Source organism: Pimephales promelas, chromosome 1 (assembly GCF_988280905.1).
Source record: "Pimephales promelas chromosome 1, fPimPro1.hap1.1, whole genome shotgun sequence".
Lineage (NCBI taxonomy): Eukaryota > Metazoa > Chordata > Actinopteri > Cypriniformes > Leuciscidae > Pimephales > Pimephales promelas.
The window spans coordinates 10,240,124-10,262,313 of NC_142769.1; the positions used below are offsets into that span (position 1 = coordinate 10,240,124).

The following is a 22,190-nucleotide window of genomic DNA, read 5'->3' on the forward strand; positions in this document are numbered from 1 at the left end:
TTGGTCCATGATCGTATTACTTGTGCGTAAGTGACTTCTATCCGCTCCTTCTGGTTTATGCATATCTTTTCCTTTTTTTTCGCTTGTTTTTGGATCCAGAGATTCTCTAGAATTTGAAAAGATGTGAAATAGCGCTCCATATATAACAATGAAAACATGTATTGCTAAAAAAAAAAACTTGTCAATGGCAGGGAAGAGTTAAAAATTTACATTTTAAAACCAGTGTTTAGCACTTAGACTTACAGAAAGAACAGAGTAATATAAAGTAACAACATGGTTTAAGAAAGTAATATAACGTAGCAATAGGGGTATTATTAGTTATTGTCCGGTATTATAATTAAAATTATAATAGTACACAGAATATATATGCAAAACTGTAAAGTGCTACCATAATACTTTAAATCATACAAGATATCTGAGTTTACGCGTTTCTGTGAATTATATTATTTAGCTCATGAAATTCAACTCATTTTTAAGTGCATTTAAAAATGAATATCATTACATATTTTCAATTAAAGGTCAGGACCTTTGGCTCAAACACTGCACGTCAAATGTAACCATTTCCACTGCAAACCTCTCTCTCTCTCTCTCTCTCTCTCTCTCTCTCTCTCTCTCTCTCTCTCTCTCTCTCTCTCTCTCTCTCTCTGCCATATATCTGAACTGAAGGTGCTTATCTCAGTGTTCAGCATATGATTTTCAGAGGTGTATAATTAGCCGACAGTATAATAAACGTGCCTACACTGATAATCACAACCAAACCTCTGTTTAATAAATGAGCTCATATTGTACATGATTTTAATTGGAGAATCAAACAGTAAGTCTTACTGAGTCGGTTAACAACCGAGCTCTGGGCTGAAAGGATTAGACTCTTATTGTTAAATAAAAGTGTCATCAAATTAGCAATTAGCTAAATATTTATTAAACAAACATTCAAGAGGCGGGTGATGTAGAACTCGGGTGAAAATCAGGTAATCCAATTTAGTGGAAAACGGTGCGCACAGGTTCTTTGTTAGCCTGCCGAGAGATTATGCATAATAATAGGAACACTGCTCTTTGCAGGCAATTTCAATCCAACAGTAATTGTCTTAAAAATGAAGAAGATGGGGGAGAATTTGCTTCAAAAGCTGTTCTTTAAAGGGGATGGATTTTGAGACCGAACTTCTTGGAGAGATACAACTTGTCAGCATGCTAATGTGTGCTAACAGCCTTTCAGATTGGTTCTGTCTTTAAATACATTCCCAAAATTCATTTGTTCTACAAATTATAAACACCCTATGAAATGGTTTGATGAGGACAGTTTTATTTTCTGTGTTACAGGAAGTTTGAGTGGGATATAAAGGGGTTGTCCCTTTTTTTAAAAGCCACTATACTTTTATTTTCATCATAACCTTTTTTGCTAGTCAGGTGTTCAGTTAGTTATATTAGGAGGAGGGACAATCTTAATCTTATGAAAGCCTATTTTGCCACATAAGAAAAAAAAATCATGCTTTTATAAAATCACAAATATGAGATATAGTCATTATGAGATAAAGGTAGATAGAAGTCTCTAAGTTATGAGATCAAATCAAAATTGTGAGATAATTATTAAATAAAAACTGTTTTTTTGTAGTTTTTTTTTTTGTCATGATTGACTTTTAATCTCATTGAGTCTTTTTACTTGTAATCTCATAATTGTGCCTTTCTATGTCATATTACTTGGGTCATACTTTACCAAATCATGATTTTTCTTTCCTGCTAAGCTATGTTGTGGAAATAGGCTCCATACATTTGAAATCAAATCTATACACGCAAAGTACAAGATGAGTCTTAAACATGTTTTGGTCTTTGTAGCAGAGATACAATTTTAAGAATACACTTTAAATATGTATATCTGCTCAAATACTGTTTTGACAACTTTTAAATGAACAGAAACAACGGAAGGGGAAAAGATGTGATAAACTCAGTAGCCGACTATAGTTAAGCCCACTAGGAGATGGTCCATTTAATCCAGGAACAGGTCTCTTCCACAACAGACACATTTGCATTGTCTCTGAAGAGATAAGAATGCTAACATTGGTCAAACGTTCTTGCTTTTTTCTGTGGCTGCTGATGAGACGTCTGTATGATAACAATGCTAACATTGTTGCTGCATTCGTTTGATCTTCTCTGTGTGTTCTTCTCTCCATCTGTGTGGCTGCATCAGGTGCCATGGCCAATCACCTCATCCCAAACTCTCTGCTGCGCTCACACGCCTCTAACAACCCCTATAACACCTTACTGGGCGAATCATCAGTCTATAACAACCCCACTCTCAGCATGTACAACGCTCAAGGTGTGCTGCATTCTTCCGTTGCTTTAACTTCCTATGCACTAACTGTGTGTGTGTGTGTGTGTGTGGGGGTGTTTTTGGGAGGAAAGGGCTCCGCTATGTGGCTTCAAGCTGAACGTGTCTGCGATCATCTTTGTCTTGTGTCTAGTATGGTCTGCAGTAACGTGGTTCGCAAAGAAAAATGAGTTCATAAAGCTGAAATAATCATAGTAACTTATGGCTACATTTTGCGGCACTACGAAATGCGACTTATTAGTGCCTAATCGTAGAATAAAATAAAATCACCCACTCTTAAAGTCACGTCGCACCAATGTGTCACATGCTGATTGGTTTTAACAGCTACACTAGACTTGATGCAACTAAAAACAATGAATGTGCTGTCAATAAGACTTTACTCATCCACAGTCTAGAAACCTACTATTTCATAGAATTTGAAATAGTATAATTTGGCGGGCATTTCAGAACCAGCAAGGGATAACGACTTTTTCTTGACAGAAATGCGAATCCACACTTTAATCATGCATGAGTGCTGAATCACAAGACAAAACCGTCCACTCTTTTAAAAACATGTCTCAGGCAAAAGGGTTTGGACAGTAATTCTGTCACAATCTATTTCCTCTAGATTGTGGGATACCTGTCAGTGCACTGATGCAACTGAAAACAAAAAATGTGCTCCTTGCATACAAAATACTCTGTAAAAATTCTTACACCTAAAGACTAAAAATGCTGCAATGCTCTCGAGTATGGGTTAAGTACTTTCGGGCCTGTTTATACCTGGTCACTTCATGCCTTTTCTCTGATTTGATAGCTATCCGATCATGAAAAGACCAACTCTTTAAGGGTGTATTCACACCTGCCTTGTTTGGTTCGATTGAATCGAACTCTAGTTCGTTTGCCCCCTTGGTGCGGACCTTTTGGGCAGGTGTGAATACAGCAATCGAACTCGGGTGCGGACCGAACAACCGAACCGAGACCCAGCTGAAGAGGTGGTCTCGGTACGGTTCCAAACGAACTCTGGTACGGTTCGTTTACGGTGTGAACATGAACCGACCCAATTGCAAGAAAGCACTGCGTCGAAAGAGAATATTGCGCGTCTTTCTGCGCGTCGTGTGTGAATGTCTAATCGCGCAAAGATGCAAAAAAAATATCATTTGCAGTTCATAAAGCATTTGCAGTTCACCACCTTTTGGTGGTGGTTGACGAGTTTCCCCCTTAAAGCGAGTGCCGAGAAAAATTCTATATAAATGTAATGAATTATTATTATTATTATTAATGTAAGGATAGTTACAATACAAGGATGATGATGCGTTAATTTATGTTAAACTGGACAAACTTAATCGCAAGCATTAACATTGACAGCACTTGTTAGTACACAATAAGAATCTCATTATTTGAATGAGTGACCATAGCCCCTCTCTATGAATGAAAACTTTATACCTTCTCCGTCTTCTGTGCAGTGCCACTTGTAACGCAAAGTTGAGATGTTGCCCAGAGATAAAAAAAAAAAAAACAGAAGGTGGTCGAATGAAAAGCACGAGAGACAAAAGTTGACGTATTTCCCCGCGTTTAGAGCCACTCAAACGTTACACTCGTCGTCTTCTCAAAATCCGAATTACAACTTCGTATAGATGACATTGTATCATATGATACTCATTAGTTTCTTCATATTGCGTTTGTACAGAATTAACATAAAATTAGTAAAAGAACAAATATTGCAGTATGAAATATCTCCATGCGAGCCTTTTTTGCACTTCCTGATTTCCCTTGAGAATCCTTGTCCAATGAATGGACGACCTTAGCACACGTGTGGTTTGGTTTACAAATTTTGGTTCACTTGCAAAAAGAGCAGTGTGAAAGCGAACCGTACCAAAAAAAAAATAATAATAATTTATTTGGTCCGGACCAAAGCAAGTGAACTATCGGACTTTCCTGGTGTGAATACACCCTAAATCTAATCACTCAAACCACTTCAGGATTTGGTCTGAGAAACATTCCAGATGGAAATGGGCAAGTGTAAATGTATCTGGTTGCCAAAGCCACATATGCACAATTTACACCTCTCAAAATAGTAAGAAAATAAAAGTATGAGAGTGATATACCTATGGAAGTTTGTTTCTGTCACATAATTAAAGGATTAGTTCACTTTTGAAAAAACTTTTGCTGATAAATTACTCACCCCCATGTCATCCAAGATGTCCATGTCTTTCTTTCCTCAGTCGAAAAGAAATTTAGGTTTTTGATGAAAACATTCCAGGATTTTTGTCCTTATAATGGACTTCAATGGGAACCAGGTCCAACCGAGGTCCAAACGACAGTTAATAACAGTTTCAGATGCAGCTTCAAATGTCTTTAAACGACACCAGACGTTGAATAAGGGTCTTATCATGCGAAACGATCGGTTATTTCAAAGCTTATTCCAAAAATGTAACTTTTCTAAGGACAAATGCTAGCCTTGCTCTATTCTGTGAGGCGCGTTTGCAACGTCACGTAATACGTAATTACGTTCAAAAGGTCACGGGCGACGTAGCCGGAAGTACAGAATCAAAATCGTCCGACATCGTTGTTTTACCTTTTAATTCCTTTTTTGTAAACGGCGTTTGAGTTAGTTTTCACGTTCAACCTATGCGTTCAACTTGTAAACAACTATTGTTCTGACTCTGTACTTCTGGCTACGTCGCCCGTGACCTTTTGAACGTAATTACGTATTACGTGACGTTACAAACGCGCCTCACAGAATGGAGAAAGGCTAGCATTTGTCCTTAGAAAAGTTACATTTTTGGAATAAGCTTTGAAATAACCGATCGTTTCGCATGATAAGACCCTTATTCATCGTCTGGTGTCGTTTAAAGACATTTGAAGCTGCATCTGTAACTGTTATAACTGTCGTTTGGACCTCGGTTGGACCTGGTTCCCATGGAAGTCCATTATAAGGAGAAAAATCCTGGAATGTTTTCATCAAAAACCTTCATTTCTTTTCGACTGAGGAAAGAATGACATGGACATCTTGGATGACATGGGGGTGAGTAAATTATCAGCAAAAGTTTTTTCAAAAGTGAACTAATCCTTTAAATTTTGTATAGATTTTATAAGACTTTTTATCTCTAAATTGCGAGTCTGACTGTATTTCTCAGAATTGCGAGATGTAAAGTCAGAATTGCTTGATATAAAGTCGCAATTGCGTGTTATAAAAGTCATAATTGCGAGATATTAACTCGCAATTGTGAGAAAAAAAAAAGTCAGAATTGCTCATTTCTGTTGCTTTTGTTAACGTGAACTCTGTTCAATTTAAAAATAGTGCAGGAGTTTATATTAGTTTTGTGGAGATCAATTTATGTGGCCAAATGTGAATGGAATATATTTAAGAAATCAGATATTTATCCAATCGGTAATAATGCATGAAGTGTCCAGGTGTAAACAAGCCCTTTCATGTAGAAAAAAAAAATACGAATGCAATTTTACACATGCATTAATGCCGAATCACAAGATGAAATCAGCAAAGGCAGTCTAATGCGTCTCATTCGGAAGGCTCTGGACTGTGAGATTTTTGTGGCATTTCACAGCACTAATAAGAATATCGTTCCGTAGGGCTGCATGCAAAAACATCAGTTTTCAGAGCAAGACTTCATACGTCCAGCTCGTTCTTTTAGAACTGGAATTTACTGCACTCTCATGCTGAGATGCTCGCAGGAGGCCTGGCTTCTCCTGTTAGCAATAACGCATCCCTGCACGTAGCTGTCTCTTTCTGTCTGTCTGTTGGTGATCTGCTTTCCCCACCGTCACCACCTGTTAGTGCCACCTTCACTAATGCAGAGATCAGAAAAGATTCAAAAGGCTCTAGAGACAGAGAGACAGCCGCGTTTCTGAGCAACGTCAGCGGGGAGGGGCGAGCGCAGGATAACAACCTCTTCATCTACGTTGACAACATTGTAGCGACCTTGAAATCTAATATCAATAAAAGCCCTGAAATTACGAATAGATCCCAGGCCACTTTTAATGTTCCTCTTTAGCCCGATCAATAACTCTCTTACCGAATACAAGTCTGACTGTGGAACCATGTTCGGAGCGGAGCGCACCGCTAATGGAGACAGAAGCCCATTTCGGCGGCCTCCAGACATTCAGGGTCTTTAAAGCCCAATTTTATGGCATTTACATGTGCATCCTGGGATTGCGAGGGGACGCGGGGGTGTGTGTCTGAGAGGTGAAACGATGGGGTTGAGTGTAACCATTTACCTGCGCTTCATTAATCTGTGTGCATGTTCTATTTGAGCTGTCACTGTGAATGCTTACCTGTACCTTTTTCTCTTTCCTTTTTCCATGCTGTCCTTTAAGAGCCCTACAGAGAGACAAGTATGGGAGTCAAACTAAACATTGCTTACCAAATGTAATTTCCCCTAACGTTATTACTTTTGTTCTTAAAACTATAGGAAGCGACATTCTGCAAAGAGATGTTTAAGTCAATATTCTAATCAGAGAGCACTCTCAACCTCATTACAATGAAAACCTAATTTTCCCGTCTCTTCATCAACGCAAAGTGATGCTTTTGTTAAAATAGACGCTGAGTGGACAATTCGGTATTTTGCAACCCAGGCCTTTTTTTCCTCCCAATTAAAATTTGCATATTTGTCGAAGCCACTGATAAGTAAAACAAATGTTATTTGTTTGTTTATGCTCACATGGTTTATCTAAAAATTGGCAAACAAGAACGTGCTCCCACATTTTGTTTTTTAGAGTGTGGGAGAGTGTTAAATTTAACGTCGAGTTGCTGATAATATGCTAAATTGAATGAATGTAGAAATCTATAGGCGGAGAAGCTGCTCTCTCTCTCTGCACCTGATGATATATGAGTGTTATATAAAGGCCAGCATGATTTGGTTTGTCAAAAGCTTTTACATGCCAAGCGTCTGCTTTAGCTGTTGTGTATTGTTGTGTGTTTGTGCATTGTGTTTTCGTCGTGTTTGCAATTGGTTTGTACGGAGGCGTATTGCATTCACTTGAAGAAAAAAAATCGACTCTGTTTTTCTGAATTAACGAGTTAATTTTTCATGAGAAAAAAAATTGCTCTGTTTTTCTGAATTAATGAGTTAATTTTTCATGAGAAAAAAATTTTTTGCTCTGTTTTTCTGAATTAACGAGTTAATTTTTCATGAGAAAAAAAAATTTTCCTCTGTTTTTCTGAATTAATGAGTTAATTTTTCATGAGAAAAAAAGTTTTTGCTCTGTTTTTCTGAATTAATGAGTTAATTTTTCATGAGAAAAAAAGTTTTTGCTCTGTTTTTCCGAATGAATGAGTTAATTTGTCATGAGAAAACATTTTTTTCCTCTGTTTTTCTGAATTAATGAGTTAATTTTTCATGAGAAAAAAAGTTTTTGCTCTGTTTTTCCGAATGAATGAGTTAATTTTTCATGAGAAAAAAAAATGCTCTGTTTTTCTGAATTAATGAGTTAATTTTTCATGAGAAAAAAATTTGCTCTGTTTTTCTGAATTAATGAGTTAATTTTTCATGAGAAATATTTTTTTTGCTCTGTTTTTCTGAATTAATGAGTTAATTTTTCATGAGAAATATTTTTTTTGCTCTGTTTTTCTGAATTAACGAGTTAATTTTTCATGAGAAAAAATGTTTTCCTCTGTTTTTCTAAATTAATGAGTTAATTTTTCATGAGAAAAAAAAGTTTTTGCTCTGTTTTTCTGAATTAATGAGTTAATTTTTCATGAGAAAAAAAATTGCTCTGTTTTTCTGAATTAATGAGTTAATTTTTTATGAGAAAAAAAGTTTTTACTCTGTTTTTCTGAATTAATGAGTTAGTTTTTCTTGAGAAAAAAAAAGTTTTTGCTCTGTTTTTCTGAATTAATGAGTTAATTTTTCATGAGAAAATTTATTTTTGCTGTTTTTCTGAATTAACTCATTAATTCAGAAAAACAGAGCAAAAAAAAAAATCCATTAAAAATTAACTCATTAATTCAGAAAAACAGAGCAAAAATTTTTTTTTTATCATGAAAAATTAACTCATTAATTCAGAAAAACAGAGCAAAAAAAAATTTCTCATGAAAAATTAACTCGTTAATTCAGAAAAACAGAGCAAATTTTTTTTCTCATGAAAAATTAACTCATTAATTCAGAAAAACAGAGCAAAAAAATTTTCTCATGAAAAATTAACTCGTTAATTCAGAAAAACAGAGCAATTTTTTTTCTCATGAAAAATTAACTCATTAATTCAGAAAAACAGAACAATTTTTTTTTCTCATGAAAAATTAACTCTTTAATTCAGAAAAACAGAGTAGATTTTTTTTCTTCAAGTGAATGCAATACGCCTCCGTAGGTTTGAGTGTTCCTATGATATGTGGGGAAATTGAGGAATGCTAATTCAGACGTGTTTGACTGGTAAGTCCATTTTCACAGGATTAGCTGACAAGTTTTAGAGTTTTAAACCCCACATCAGCCTTGAACCCATGACGAATCCAATCAAGATACAATTCATTCGCAAGCTCAATTAATATTCGCCCAGGGACGAAGAGTTTCAAGGTTTTTCAGTTTGTTTCTGCGAGCGGTTCTGCATGTCAGTCTTATTGTGTGTGCCCAGGCGCAAGTTTTTTTTTAATTACTCTTCTCCTTGACTCCCCGTCTTGCAGAGGGAATCCTGAACAATGCTCGGGATACAAGTGCCATGGATACTCTACCACTGAATGGTAACCATGGCAACAGCTACAGCTTAGCCAGCGCCGATTATATGAGCGACTGCGTGCAAATCATCGACCGCACGTACAACGTACACAAAGAGACCACGCTGGAGAAACGGATCCTGAAAGAGCTCACCTCCAACTACCTGCCCACCTACCTAAACAACCACGACCGCACGGCCGAGCACGGGCGCAACCTCATGAACAAGTTGGTGAACGAAGTCAGCAATGGAGGCGGGGTGAAAGACTCTCCCATGCTGCCTGTTAACCTTGCGTTGGGCTTGGACAACTCGCCATCTTTCCCGCCCGAGGACAGTCTAGGGCTGGAGCTGATCAGGGAGGAGTCCAATGCACCTCTGCTTCCGCCACCACGCCACGTCCAGCCTCTCCCCACCACGTTCAGCTCGGCCTCTTCATTACGACGGCGCCTTCCGCAAGAAAACAGCGAGAGTTTCTTCCCTCTGCTGACAGAGGAGCAAACGGAAGAGACTCCGTCCCCGCAGAGAGACTCGCTCTACACCAGCATGCCCACGCTGCCTGACCCCGAGCGCACCAACACGCATTCGCTGCCCCGCAGTGGCGACACGCACACGCTTCCCAGGACCGGGGAGCCAGATGAAGTGTACTATAAGAGTATGCCCAACTTGGGTTCACGCAACCATCTGGACCAGCTTCACAGCTACTACCAGCTGGGCCGCGGCAGCAGCGACGGCTTTATCATCCCGCCCAAAGATGAGCTTTCGCCCGAAGAAATGCCGCTGGAGCCTGCACACATGGTCACCAGCCTATAGAGGGTGCCGAACATCATGCTTTCTGCTGTGCTCACCGTCATCGCCCCCTATAACATCTCGAGCTCTACGTGCTCTTCTACGTTTCCGTACCGTTCTGTCGTCCACAGTTGTTCACTTTTGCTTCTACGTGTCTGCAGAAAATTGAACTGCACCAACAAACCTTGGGAGGCGATTTTGTATTCTGTTCAGGAAAGGATTATGAGTACTCTTGCTTGAGGAACGAAAGTTGGCATTGTTTTGATTCCATTGGTCGTGCACTACTACTTAAAGGGACAACGGACCCAAAACTGGATTTGATGTATAACCTTATGGGGAGTACCAGACTTTGAAGGGTTTTTCACTCTCAGCGGCCCCGAAGGAATACAAATAACTGCCAAAAAAACATTGTTAGTAGCTCAGTGCGTCTAGTCAACACCAATCACGTCGGAAACAATGTGACTCAGAAACTATTTTAATACCTTCTTTATCCATATTTGCTTTTTAAATATGTTTCTTCTACTCATGTGGTAAAAAAAGCAGCACATTTTGCTGCAACAGAGAACAATGCCGAAGAAGGACGACTCCACCGTTTCTGTTCTTTGCTGTATTAATAACAAATATTGAAAAGCGTGGGAAAAACTAATACTGGAGAATTCTACGATATTTCTATGTAAATGTACAGACACTAGTGTTACACAGGATAGTGCTTATTCTGTTCCTACGCCTTCTGCTTCCGTAACTATGGTGATTTCAGACCATTTCCTTTCTCTCCTGATGGTCTTGTCCTCAACACGACAGGTTTTGATTCCTCTCTTTTTTTAATTATATATTTTACATTCATGTCTTCATTTTAGTATGAATAATGGCAAGTAGAAAAAAAAAACAACAACAGCAACAGAATAGACAAAAATATATATATATTTTTCCTCATCTGTTTGATTTATAGACACCAGTTTGTAGATGAAGAAAGGTGCCCAACATTGAAAATATGTTGCCATTTTGGGGTAGAGATATGAGAATCGCAGTTTATGATCAAAAAAGTCTTTTTCATTCAGAGAGAGCGAGACTTTGACAGAGATTAACGCAAGACACTTTTTTTTTGATTTCATAGATCCGCATTTAGAATGAGAGAAACTTAAAAAAATATCTTCTTTTGGCTTTTTTTTTTTTTTTCTGGTGGAGAATGAATGTTTATTTATTAAACTGAGGGGGGAGAAAGTACAAACTATTCTGCAAAACTGCTAGAGGTGAAATGATTGCGGCACATTAAATGTTTTATCACAAATATGATTATAAATTTTATTTATTCTTTTGTTTATCCATTTTTTTCTCCTGTGGTTGAATGACCTCTCACTAATATTTGTTGTAACAGTGAAACTTGTTTGCCAACAAATAAATGACTGACAGAGTGAAGCTGAGAGTTGCTGGCTGTGTACGTTTTGCAACAACACGTCTCGGGTGGCTTTCTTCGTTTAGGGGCTCTTTTGAAATAAATGGTTACGTTTATGGTGTAAAAACAATAAAAGTAATAAAGAGCAATAATAAAGAGTGGTCTTGATCAAGTTTAAAGGGAATTTTAGAATAATGTGTGATTCTCTGTGTGTTGGTAATGACATTTTTCAGTTGGTTAGCGCAAGTCAGCGAACAGTCAAATTAATGTTTAATTGGGGGGTATTGCTTTATAATTAAATTCTCCAAGAGTAACTCATTTGGTAATAGTTCCTAATAAAGGCACTTTGAGATAATGATATTCACATTTGCATTTACATTTATTCAAGGACAATTCTTAATATTACAATCAGAAGCAATTAATATAAGGGAGTCGTATTACCAACCTAAATTTCCATAAATACTGTACTAAATTAATGTTAAAGACAGTTGGTTAATTAAATGCTCCCAGAAGCATTGTGTCATGTAAATTAGTCATGTAAATGACTAAAATTACCGCTGTGGTCTCATCTCCATTTCAGTCATAACCAAAGTAATTTTATGGAAAAACTCACCAAAACACTTAGTGTGATGGTAATGACATCAGTATTGAGGACAGTGTATGACAGCAGTATATAAAAAAAATAAATTAATAAAATCTAACGAAAATAAGATTTTCCACGGAGAGAGTAGAATTTCCCTTATTCTAACCATATGTATATAATTTAAGAGGGAAAGTTAAAAATTCTGGGTAGGGGACAACCCCAAAATGCAAAAAAAAATCTTGTAAATTTAACATATATACTCTTAACAATGATAAGCAAACCAACAATGACAATGAACTCATGTCCCAATCCATGACAACCTACCTTCCATTAAAGTGTGAATGGAGTCTATAAACCGTATGCCTGTAAGCCAGACAACTCTTAATGCATGTCTGTCTAAATAAGATTCGTTCTCCTTTTAAATATAAATCGGATATGTTGGATAAGAAAAAAGAGAAAACACGTTGTTGCAATATAAGGAAAATATAAGATGCTAGAAACTAGGATGGCAAGTTGCCATGGATACAAAATTCTTTTTCAGCTCACAGACAGAACAATTTTTTTTATTTTTTTTTATTGAGTTATAGATGAATCCTTGAAATACTTGAGGTACAATGAAACATCTTTCAGAACATTTGGTGCATTTGTTCTTGTGGCCATGGAGTTGGAACATCCACTTTGAAATATTTATATTTGATGGATCACTTGAGAAAAATAAATTGTCAGGAACCATACAATGAAAATTAAATACTGAAATATAAATTTGTCATTTATTCATACTTATGTTATGTGGAACACACAAGATAAAACTTGCTTGCAAAAAAAAAAAAAAAAATCAGTTATGACAATCATGCATGTTTGGCTGGTGCTTTTAAAGTGTTTGAAATGTTGTACTGTAACACACTACACACACTCTCGCTTACTCTTTCACACACTCCATATTACTAATGAGTCATTACAGCAGCTCATAACAGGCGAAATGCCAACATGCCTACACAGCAGTCCAGGTCACACTAACAGACACACAGCACAGTTTATGGAAATCGGATTTGGATGTCTGGATGAGGTCATACTTACTGAGCACTTCTTACAAAATATCAGTAATAAATGTGTCTTCAGCTGCTTGGACTTTAATGTTCCGGGAGTTGAGTTTTATAGAAACTAACATTTTAACTTTAGACTTTTTGATAGTCTTAGAAACATTTATTAACACTATTTATTTCAGCTATTTTTCAAATCCCTTCTACGATTTTATTATTTTAACCTTCTTTCAGGGACTTCTTTTAGACTTTTATTCTTTAAATGAAATGTTTGTCCTTATCCACAAGTTTCCTACGCCCCATGAGGCCTTGCGTCAAAAGTGGGCGCGACTTCCGGTTGGAAGTAAACAAAGCGCGATTTGACATGCTTGACACTCGTTCATTCAACAGTTGACAGTCATTCAAGTTATAGCGATCCAAACTAGCTAACGATGTGGGAACACAACCTCAACGAAATTCAAAAGGGTGAAATAACAGTACCTTTACCCTCCGCAGTAGTTGATTGGGACTATTATAATAACATTATTAATAATCAATACTCATCAAGGCATGGTGACAGACAGTTGTGCGAGCTGACAAACAATTCAAATAAAAAATACACACTTAGTCATTGTGCTTTGGAGTTTATTCAAAATTATAAATGAATGTGCTACTTGAATACATTAACTGACACATTTGGTATTCTGTCAACACAGGCTTTGATCCTGAGTTTAGGTGTAACATCAGTAGCGAACAGCCAATCACATGCTGATAGAGTTTATAGAATATTAAGAATTTAAACAAATGTACACAGGAAGATTCGTCGTCTTTTGGGAGGTGATGGAAACTACAGTCGTTGGCAGGATCAGAGACGGGCTCTGGCAGGATCACTCTGATTTAGTTTTCAGCTTATGTTCAAAACAATCACATTTAAGCCACTGAATTAGTTTAGTCCGGTTATACATACAACCGCGAACAGCACATGTTGTCCCTGAGCTCCGTAACGACATCGCTCATAAAGATTTGCGTCTTTAAATAGTAAAATAATTATCCGAAAAACAGCTAGCCTCTTCGCTAACTAACACACAAAATACCATTGGAATGCTACTTCCGCCGCATCACCGGAAGTTTCACCCACTTTATTTTTTACAGGAGCGCCCCTCTGAAACTTGTGGATATATATATATATATATATATATATACGTATATATATATGAAGAGTTCAGATGCAAAAGCCTCTAAGTGCCATTTGAAATTTTCTTCTAGAATGATCATTTTTATCAAGCTTGTATATTTAAGTTTAGTGATTTCACTTAAATGGCAATGATAATTACCTATTAATTGTTATTTAAGTGAAATTACTGAACTTAAATATACAAGTTTGATAAAAATCATCATTAAAGAAGAAAATTTCAAATGGCATTTAGAGGCTTTTGCATCTGAACTCTTCATATATATATATATATATATATATATATATATATATATATATTATAAAAAAAAAACATTGCATTGCATAAATATTTGTACCCTTTTCTAGGACACTTGAACAATCCAATTTTGCTGGGACACCTTTGATATATTGCACTGTGAATGGAGTTCAATTGAATGGACATGATTTGGAAAGTCACACACCACTCATTAAAAGATCTAACAGCTGAAAATGCATATCAGAGAAAAAACAAAGCCATGCTCAAAATAATTGCCTGCAGAGATCAGAGACAGGATTGTGTTCAGAGACAGATCTGGGGAAGACTAAAAAAAATATTCTGCATTGAATGTTCACAGAAGCATGTAGCCTCCATAATCCTTAATGGGAGGAGTTTGGAACAACCAGGAATCTTCCTAAAGTTGGACAAACTGAGCAATCGATGGAAAAGGGCCTAAGTTAGAGTGGTGACCAAGAAGCTGATGGTGACTATTGTTGACCTCCATGATCATATATGGGCTAAACTTACAATAGGACACACATACTGTAAAGCCTAGATTGAGAGAGCTCAATCCCCTTCAAGTGGTACAAAGCAAGCCAATGAACATTGGCAAGTGAGATTTGCAAACCACTTCCTGCGCTGTTGGAATCTAAGGAAGTGTGCAGGACTCAATCATTAAGTTCGCTGAGGAGCTGAGCCAGTACCCAGCCACTCAGTGGTGGACACAGGGATTGTGGCGGCGGGATGTAAAGTCTCTGACGCCTACCCAAGGATTGGGGGTTACAGTAGTAACTAGGGGTGGAGCCGAATCCGAATACGGTATTCGGAAAGGCACAAATAATGTGTTTTTTACGAATACTTATTCCGAACAAATACTTAAAAATATATTTGTATTCGGGAACAACAATTACTTTATATCAAAAAGCTGCTTTCCTCACGAGACCGCAGTGCGCGAGTTGAGTGAGTGACGTTCAGGAAGAGGTGACTGACACAGGCTGCTCCACACAGCAACAGAGAGGGCTCGGCTGAGCGAAAAAAAACACTTAACTGCATCACTATTTTTGTTGAATAGATGTTTGTACCTTAACTAGGTTCCGGAGGCAGTTTATAACTTTCGGGAAGCGTAGTTTGTTCGGGAGTATATTGACGTCTGTAGACGGGTGCTCTCATTTTCGCTCCGTTTACGTAGCTCTGTTAGCTCGGTAACGGTTTATTTGTTTCTTATATGGCTTGGTTGAATTCTAATGTAGAATGCGGTCTGTTATTATAACATGCCGCTGCTTATAAGTATAACACACCGTTGCCATGAAAAACAGAGCGTTGCCATGGATTCTAAACGTAGAGACAGAACGGACTATTTTTCTTCTTTAGCGGAAGCGATACAATCGTTTTTTAAATCCACAAACTCCTTTTTATATCCATATTTTGAGTCAAATTATTGATTTATTTGGTAGGTAGCCATATAATAAGCGGGGTAATGTAGAGCGAGGCAGCGAATACAAACCCTTCAGGCTTCGTGTCGGGCTCATAATCAACTTCCTCACTATAAATTATCCCTAAACTTATTCTGTCTGCTCAGCGTCCTCCACCATGGTGTTGGGGTTCGTTCACAATTGTATTTTATTAGTTGTTGGTTTAACCATGGTTCATGAGGTAATGGATGACTGTTATTTTCTTTTCAATGACTTTTCTTGTTACATGTTCATTGCTGGATTTATAGAAAAACATCAACCAATATTGCATATGCATAATTATTATAATGGATATAATTAAAGAATCCATACACTATAAAGTATTTTTAAAGATTTGTATGCCTATTTTGAATTTTACTCGAATACAAATACAAATACAAATACTTTTCCTCCCTGAACAAATACAAATACAGATACAAATACCGGCTGCTTTGCACACCCCTAGTAGTAACCTAGATGTTTCCTATAAGTTAGTTACATCTGATGTTATGTCAGTGACTGACGCATTGGGATCCCTAAGAAAACGGCACAATCGCTGTGCCTTCCAACGCCCTGTGCCCTGTGTGAAAGTGTGCCCGAACAACTTATTACATTAGAGGCAACGAGATCTGCAAGAATACTTTTCTGTTTCATGGGGTGAGTTTCCTTAAACATTTTTGTTCAATCTAAAAAGACTTGCGTATCTCATGTTTAGGCCTTCTCATACCTACCAATTGTTATTAGCCATCTCAGGACCAACACGGATGTCCAGGTTTTCACCAGAGCTGCCATTGCCGTTCGGAATGACTTGAATGCTTTTTTCAGTCTCCACATGGAACTGTGCTATGGCAGGATAATGTAGTGTCCAGTGGCAGACTTGGTTAGTACTGTATTATCAATGATGTACTATAACCGTGAACATTGTATTGTAAATAAACAACTGTGTTGATTTATTGATTGATTGAAGTTTGTTGAGAGCAAAAAAGAAAGAAAAGAATATAGACATATATATTAACAATAGTGCTGTCAAACGATTAAAACATTTAATCGCGATTAATCGCATTAATGTCATAGTTAACTCGCGATTAATCGCACATTTTCATCCATTCTAAATGTCTCTTGATATCTTTTTGTTACATTATTTTTTTCTCATTTTAATGCTCTTATCAATATGGAAAAGTGGAAAAATTATTGAAAATAACATTGGAATAGTGTTCAATTTCACACTAACATATAAATAATCTCTCACACAATGTAACACTGTCTATCAATAAAAGGGTGAAAGAAATACTGACGAGGTCCTGATATTGACGAGGGGGTGGAGAATTTGTGTGTGTGTGTGTGTGTGTGTGTGTGTGTGTTTGCTTGGCCATCATCAAGTGGTGTTTCAGAATGGATGTGCTGCGACGATGATGATAGCTCAGTTCACAACGACAAAACACACATCACTTGGTCTTGTCAATGGAACAATATGGCAACTTTTTAAAAGTAATCTTTCCATTCAGAATCTAAGGGCATCCATTTTGGCGTCTCGCGCTCGTCATCCACTCAAAAGTAACGTTACTATTTGGCCGGCTAGTAACGTTACTTTTAACGTTACTATTTTAGCCGAATAGTAACGATACAAAAGTAACGTTACTATTTTAGCAGAAACGAGTGTGTGCGGCACAAAACGTCCTCGCGCTGCGCTCTGAAACCCATTCATTTCAATGGCTTGCGCCGCGCGAGGACGTTTTGTTGCTTCTTCGACCAAAGCGCAAGCGGATCTAGACCGGAAACAAAACAACAGGCACGCCGCAAACACACGTTTCTGCTTGCAAGCCGGCTTTGAGTGGATGACGAGAGCGAGACGCCGAAATGGATCAGGACGCATGCCGCGTCCTGTTGCAAAAGCATGTGAAAAAAACTACAAAGTTTGCTAGGACAAAAAGACTGTTAATCGCGCGATAAAAAAAAAAATAACGCCGTTAAAATGGGTTTGCGTTAACGCCGTTAATAGCGCGTTAAACTGACAGCCCTAATTAACAATGAAATAAAAAAACAACACAGTTTATTTTTAGTTTAATTATTTATTTACTTTCTATGTAAGTGTATTATAATTATCAGTATGAGAGTGCAAATGTTAAAAATGGCGCTATAGCGGGAGGGGGGAACTGGAAAAGCTACACTCCTAAAATGATGTATAATCTGACCAATCACAGCCCTCGCCTCGACGCGTAGTTACAAATTTTTGGAGGTGCACGTTGAGCTACGGCAGAGGGGTTGGAGAGGTCTTCGTGTCGACGCAGAGGGGTCTGCGGGGGTACGCCATCGATTCGACGCAGAAGCATAAAACAGGCTTTACTCCCAGCAGGAGAGGAAAGGTGAGAACTGCAAATACTTTTGAGGCCGTCTTCTTAGCTTGAGCTTTTTTGAGTGCTTACTTCCAAATAGCCACAACTTCTCCAAATATTATCAGATTTTCATGTGTTACACATAGTTGGAAAGCTTGGAGACTACACTTTCAGAATCCGTGAATAACTCAAAATGCCCCCGAACCGACTTGTGTGATCAGTCACATATTCTTAACCCTTTGACGTGTACAATCTCACCAGTGTGATCTGTCTTGGCTTGTCCCAGTGTGATTAGGACATTTAGTGTATCATGTGAACAACTGCTAAATTCAAATGTTCTTTCACTCTTTGGCTGGCTCTGAGCCATAGCCAGTGCTTAGCTCTTGTCATCACAACTGTTCAGTGTTTTCAACCACATAAGGTTCATTTTAGGTTTCAGACATTTAAATACACACAAGTATAGCAAAACAATACATTTATAGTTATAGTTATAGTAAAATACACACTGATGTCTATGGACAATAACAAACCATTCAAATATAAATTGATCAGATACAGATTATGTAAGCAACTATAAAGTTCTTCTCCCACACCAGTCACTTATGGCCTGGATGCCAGCCCGAACTCCACCCACAATATTTTTTAGTCGGGAAGTTCGGTCTGGACTCGATCCATTGAGGAGTAATTATGATCAGGCAAAAAATGAACGGGCCAATCAAATTGCCAGGGCGGGCTTTATACGATGATGGATGAGGGACGTAATCCTCACGTTATCAAAGAGCGCTTGTCAAAGATGACTGCAGCTGGAGAATTGAGATGTATAGATTCCGCTTTCGCGTCTTTTGTAAAAAAAAATCGACAGCGCATTCATTTTAATAGAAAAACAGAGAACTGCAATCAAGGCATTTGTCGATCGGAAAGATATTTTTGGCGTCCTTCCTACATGATTCGGGAAAAGTGTAACTTATCAGCTGGCTCTGACGGTCGTTAAGAAGATGGGTCGTAATTAAAAGCCTGTGGTCGTTGTGGTTTCTCCTTTGGTGGCACTCATGGAGAAGTAAGACTACGTTCTGTAGTTGAAAACTGCGCTATGCAAAGGAGTTGACTTATGCGTTGCTCTGATTGGTTGGTTGGTCTACCGACTATCCAATTGAGTGCAGAGGGTTTTTTTTGTCCTGGTTCGGTTACGACACGCCTCATAATCAAACCCCAATGGAGGAGTTTCAGACTCATATTCTATCTTGAATATGAGTTTGACAAAGTCAGGCTAAGTCACTTAATGAATTCCAGGAAAAATGGATGAATTGACGTGTTGTAAATCTGACAGATCCGATTCTCTGAACTGCGGCACAAATTAACATGGAGGCGTCCATCATGCATCTGCAATATGTAGATCAGCTAATATGATCATTATAACGTTTTTTTTTTTTTCAACGACAAAACACATTAACGTATATATTTGAGAATTGGAATATCAGGTGTTGACATAGCCAACAAGTTTGTGAATATTGGAAAAAAAAAATCCAAGTTCGAGCACTCAGTAGGATGAAACAGTTAAAAAGCCTTTACTGGTTTAAGGGCTAAGACATTAAAACGCCAACGTGTATCGGCCCACTGGCCTTCATCAGGGTGTTGGTAACCAATAATTACCAACAATAAAAGCTTTTTAACTGAGTGCTTTGACTTGGATTTTTTTTTCCCAATTCTTTTTTATAAACATTTAACCCTTCCAAGAGCAACAGAGGATACAAGTGAGCACTGGAGCAGCACTCCAGCTTCCTTTTGTCTAGTTCTATAAGTTTGTAAATAATTTGAATAAAAAAGGAAAAATTCAATAAAAGTGATACAGGGTACATCTGCCATACAGCATTATTGTGGCTGCGGTGTGTCATGTGACAGGCACGACTCGTCTCCATGGAAATAATAAGGTGATACGTTCTAAAATAATGCTAATATTTGAAACTTACACGTGAAAGGGTTAATTAAACAATGTCCAGAGCATTCAGAACCTCGCACCGGGCAGAAGATCCACCTTCCAAAAGGACAATGATCATAAGGCAAGGGTGCAAAACTCAGTACCTTGAGGGCCACAACCTTGCAGAGTTTAGCTTCAAACCTAATTAAACTGATCCAGCTAATCAAGTTTATTATTTCAGGATTATTTGAAAAGTACAGGTATGTAAACACTGTAGGACTGTGCCCCATCCCCCCGTTTACCAATGGTCCCCACCTGAACAAAACCACATTCTATATGTACATTCATATTCATGACCATTTTTAGTCTACTTTTGGACTATATTTATAGCATCCGATCTGTGCCGTCTCTGTGCGCTCCAAGTGCTGTTAGAGTTTGCATCCATAAAGTTACATATGATCAATTGCATTACCTTTATATAAAATCAATATCATGCATGTGCATATGACAATCTTTCACTTTAAGACAGCATTAGACTTCATTGGAATAAACATTCAAGGTCATGTTGAGTCCATTGTTTTGCGGGATATGTTATACAATGCACATTTTGGAAAATACCGTAAGTCATCTGTGATTTTGCACACAGTCTGGATAATGCACACTACAGTATTATTAGTAAGGGTAGCATTCATGTATCTTCAGACATTTACATTGCACATTCCAGTGATCAGCACAGACACTCACAGCTGTTCGCCACCGCATCAGCGATGCTGCACGCCTGATAGTTGCCATGGAAATGGAGCAGTCAGGTGACAGCGCTCAGAGCAGACGGGTCATTTCACCACATGTTCCTTTTCTCCACTCGCTCCATCTCAACATTCAGATGCCAATCACAGCAGATAATCTTTAAATTAGAGGGCAGAGAGGCGTCTGTGTTAGATAACTGCCCTTTCTACTGGCCGATGGCATTTTAATTAAATATATGAACATGCCCTGAACTGCAGTTGAAGACCAAACACTGATAACATCATCTAATCATCACAGAAGCTCTACAGACCTGAAGGACAGACCCTCATCACACACACACACACTCATTGTCGGTGTCGGTCTAGTTCAGCACATATTGTACACAGAAGTGGAGATTGTACTGTTGGTTTTTGCAGAGATTTTTTTAAATAATTATTTAATCTTTAAAAGCACACATAACCAGAATGCTATTCATTAACATGTCAAAAGATGAATCTCAGGTGAACAGGTGAGTATGTCACTCCAAATGCAAACCGAAACCCATTTAATTAAACCCATAATTATTTGCATTATTTATTTATTTATTTGAAGGGTGACTCATACAATTTTCTTCGATGAATAGAAAGTTTAAAAGAACAGTATTTATTTTGAAATCTTTTGCTGTGCACTTTTGATTCATTTAATTACACATTAACATTGTTTCTTAAAGCTCCAGTCTGTAACTTTTTGGCTTTAAAAATTAATTTGAGGAAGTACATAACCAGTGTCAGGGTTTGTGCAGGCAGAAGAGGACGAAGGCTGAAGGTTCAATTACAAACTATTTTAATCAAACTTACACAGAGACATAAGCTGGCAGGCAGTGGCGTAACTTTGTTATAAAAAGTGGGTGGGACATGTGTATAAATGAATGAATCACGTGACACGTGAATAAAACATAGATCCGACTTTACAACATGTTCAGTGGAATAGCCTATGCTATAGGCCTACAGAAAGTCCTGTAAAATTAAACGAATAAAGTGACCAAATAATATGAATAAAAATTATATAAACAAAAATATACATAAAAGTAAATTAACTAGGCTATTAGGCCAGAATTTTGATAACTGATTTTTTGCGGAACGCGCATGCATGATTAAAATTTAAATTGGCTTATAACCTATCCATTGTACACACAAACTGCTGTACAATTAAATGAATAAATGGGCCTAATAATATAAATAAAGATAAAAAATAAGTGTATAAACAAAAATGTAAAAAATAAAGGCCTACATAAACATTTTAAAAGTAAATTTAAAAAGTAAATTAACTATTAGGCCAACATTTTGATAACTAAACGTTTGCACAGCGCGCACAAATAGCCTAATAAAATTATGCTTATCAATAGTAGCCTACAAAAAATGCTGTAAAATTAAACGAATCAATGGGCTTTATTATAAATAAAAATGTACAGGCTATAGGCCTATATCAACGTTTTAAAAGTATGCTAAATGAACTATTAATCCAAAATTCGTATAACTGAACTTTTGCGCAGAGTGCATTACAATTTAAATGGGTTACATTGTCAAACT

The 22,190-nt window shown here is 37.4% G+C and overlaps 1 protein-coding gene across 25 annotated transcripts in view; it reads left to right on the top strand.

Annotated features, from left to right (window-relative positions):
* Nucleotides 1-11,172, top strand: part of LOC120477782 (adhesion G protein-coupled receptor L3) — a 375,074-nt gene extending 363,902 nt beyond the window's left edge. For 12 of the 25 annotated variants that reach the window (XM_039669601.2, XM_039669606.2, XM_039669605.2 and 9 more), the window contains 3 exons: nucleotides 2,183-2,311; nucleotides 6,638-6,655; nucleotides 8,937-11,172. In XM_039669601.2, the coding sequence (XP_039525535.2) occupies nucleotides 2,183-2,311; nucleotides 6,638-6,655; nucleotides 8,937-9,775 (986 nt within the window). In that variant the 3' untranslated portion in view covers nucleotides 9,776-11,172. Of the gene's footprint in view, nucleotides 1-2,182; nucleotides 2,312-6,637; nucleotides 6,690-8,936 lie in introns of all 25 variants that reach the window. The other 13 variants (XM_089125499.1, XM_039669607.2, XM_039669611.2 and 10 more) reach the window with 5 other exon arrangements.
* Nucleotides 11,173-22,190: the final 11,018 nt, after the last annotated feature.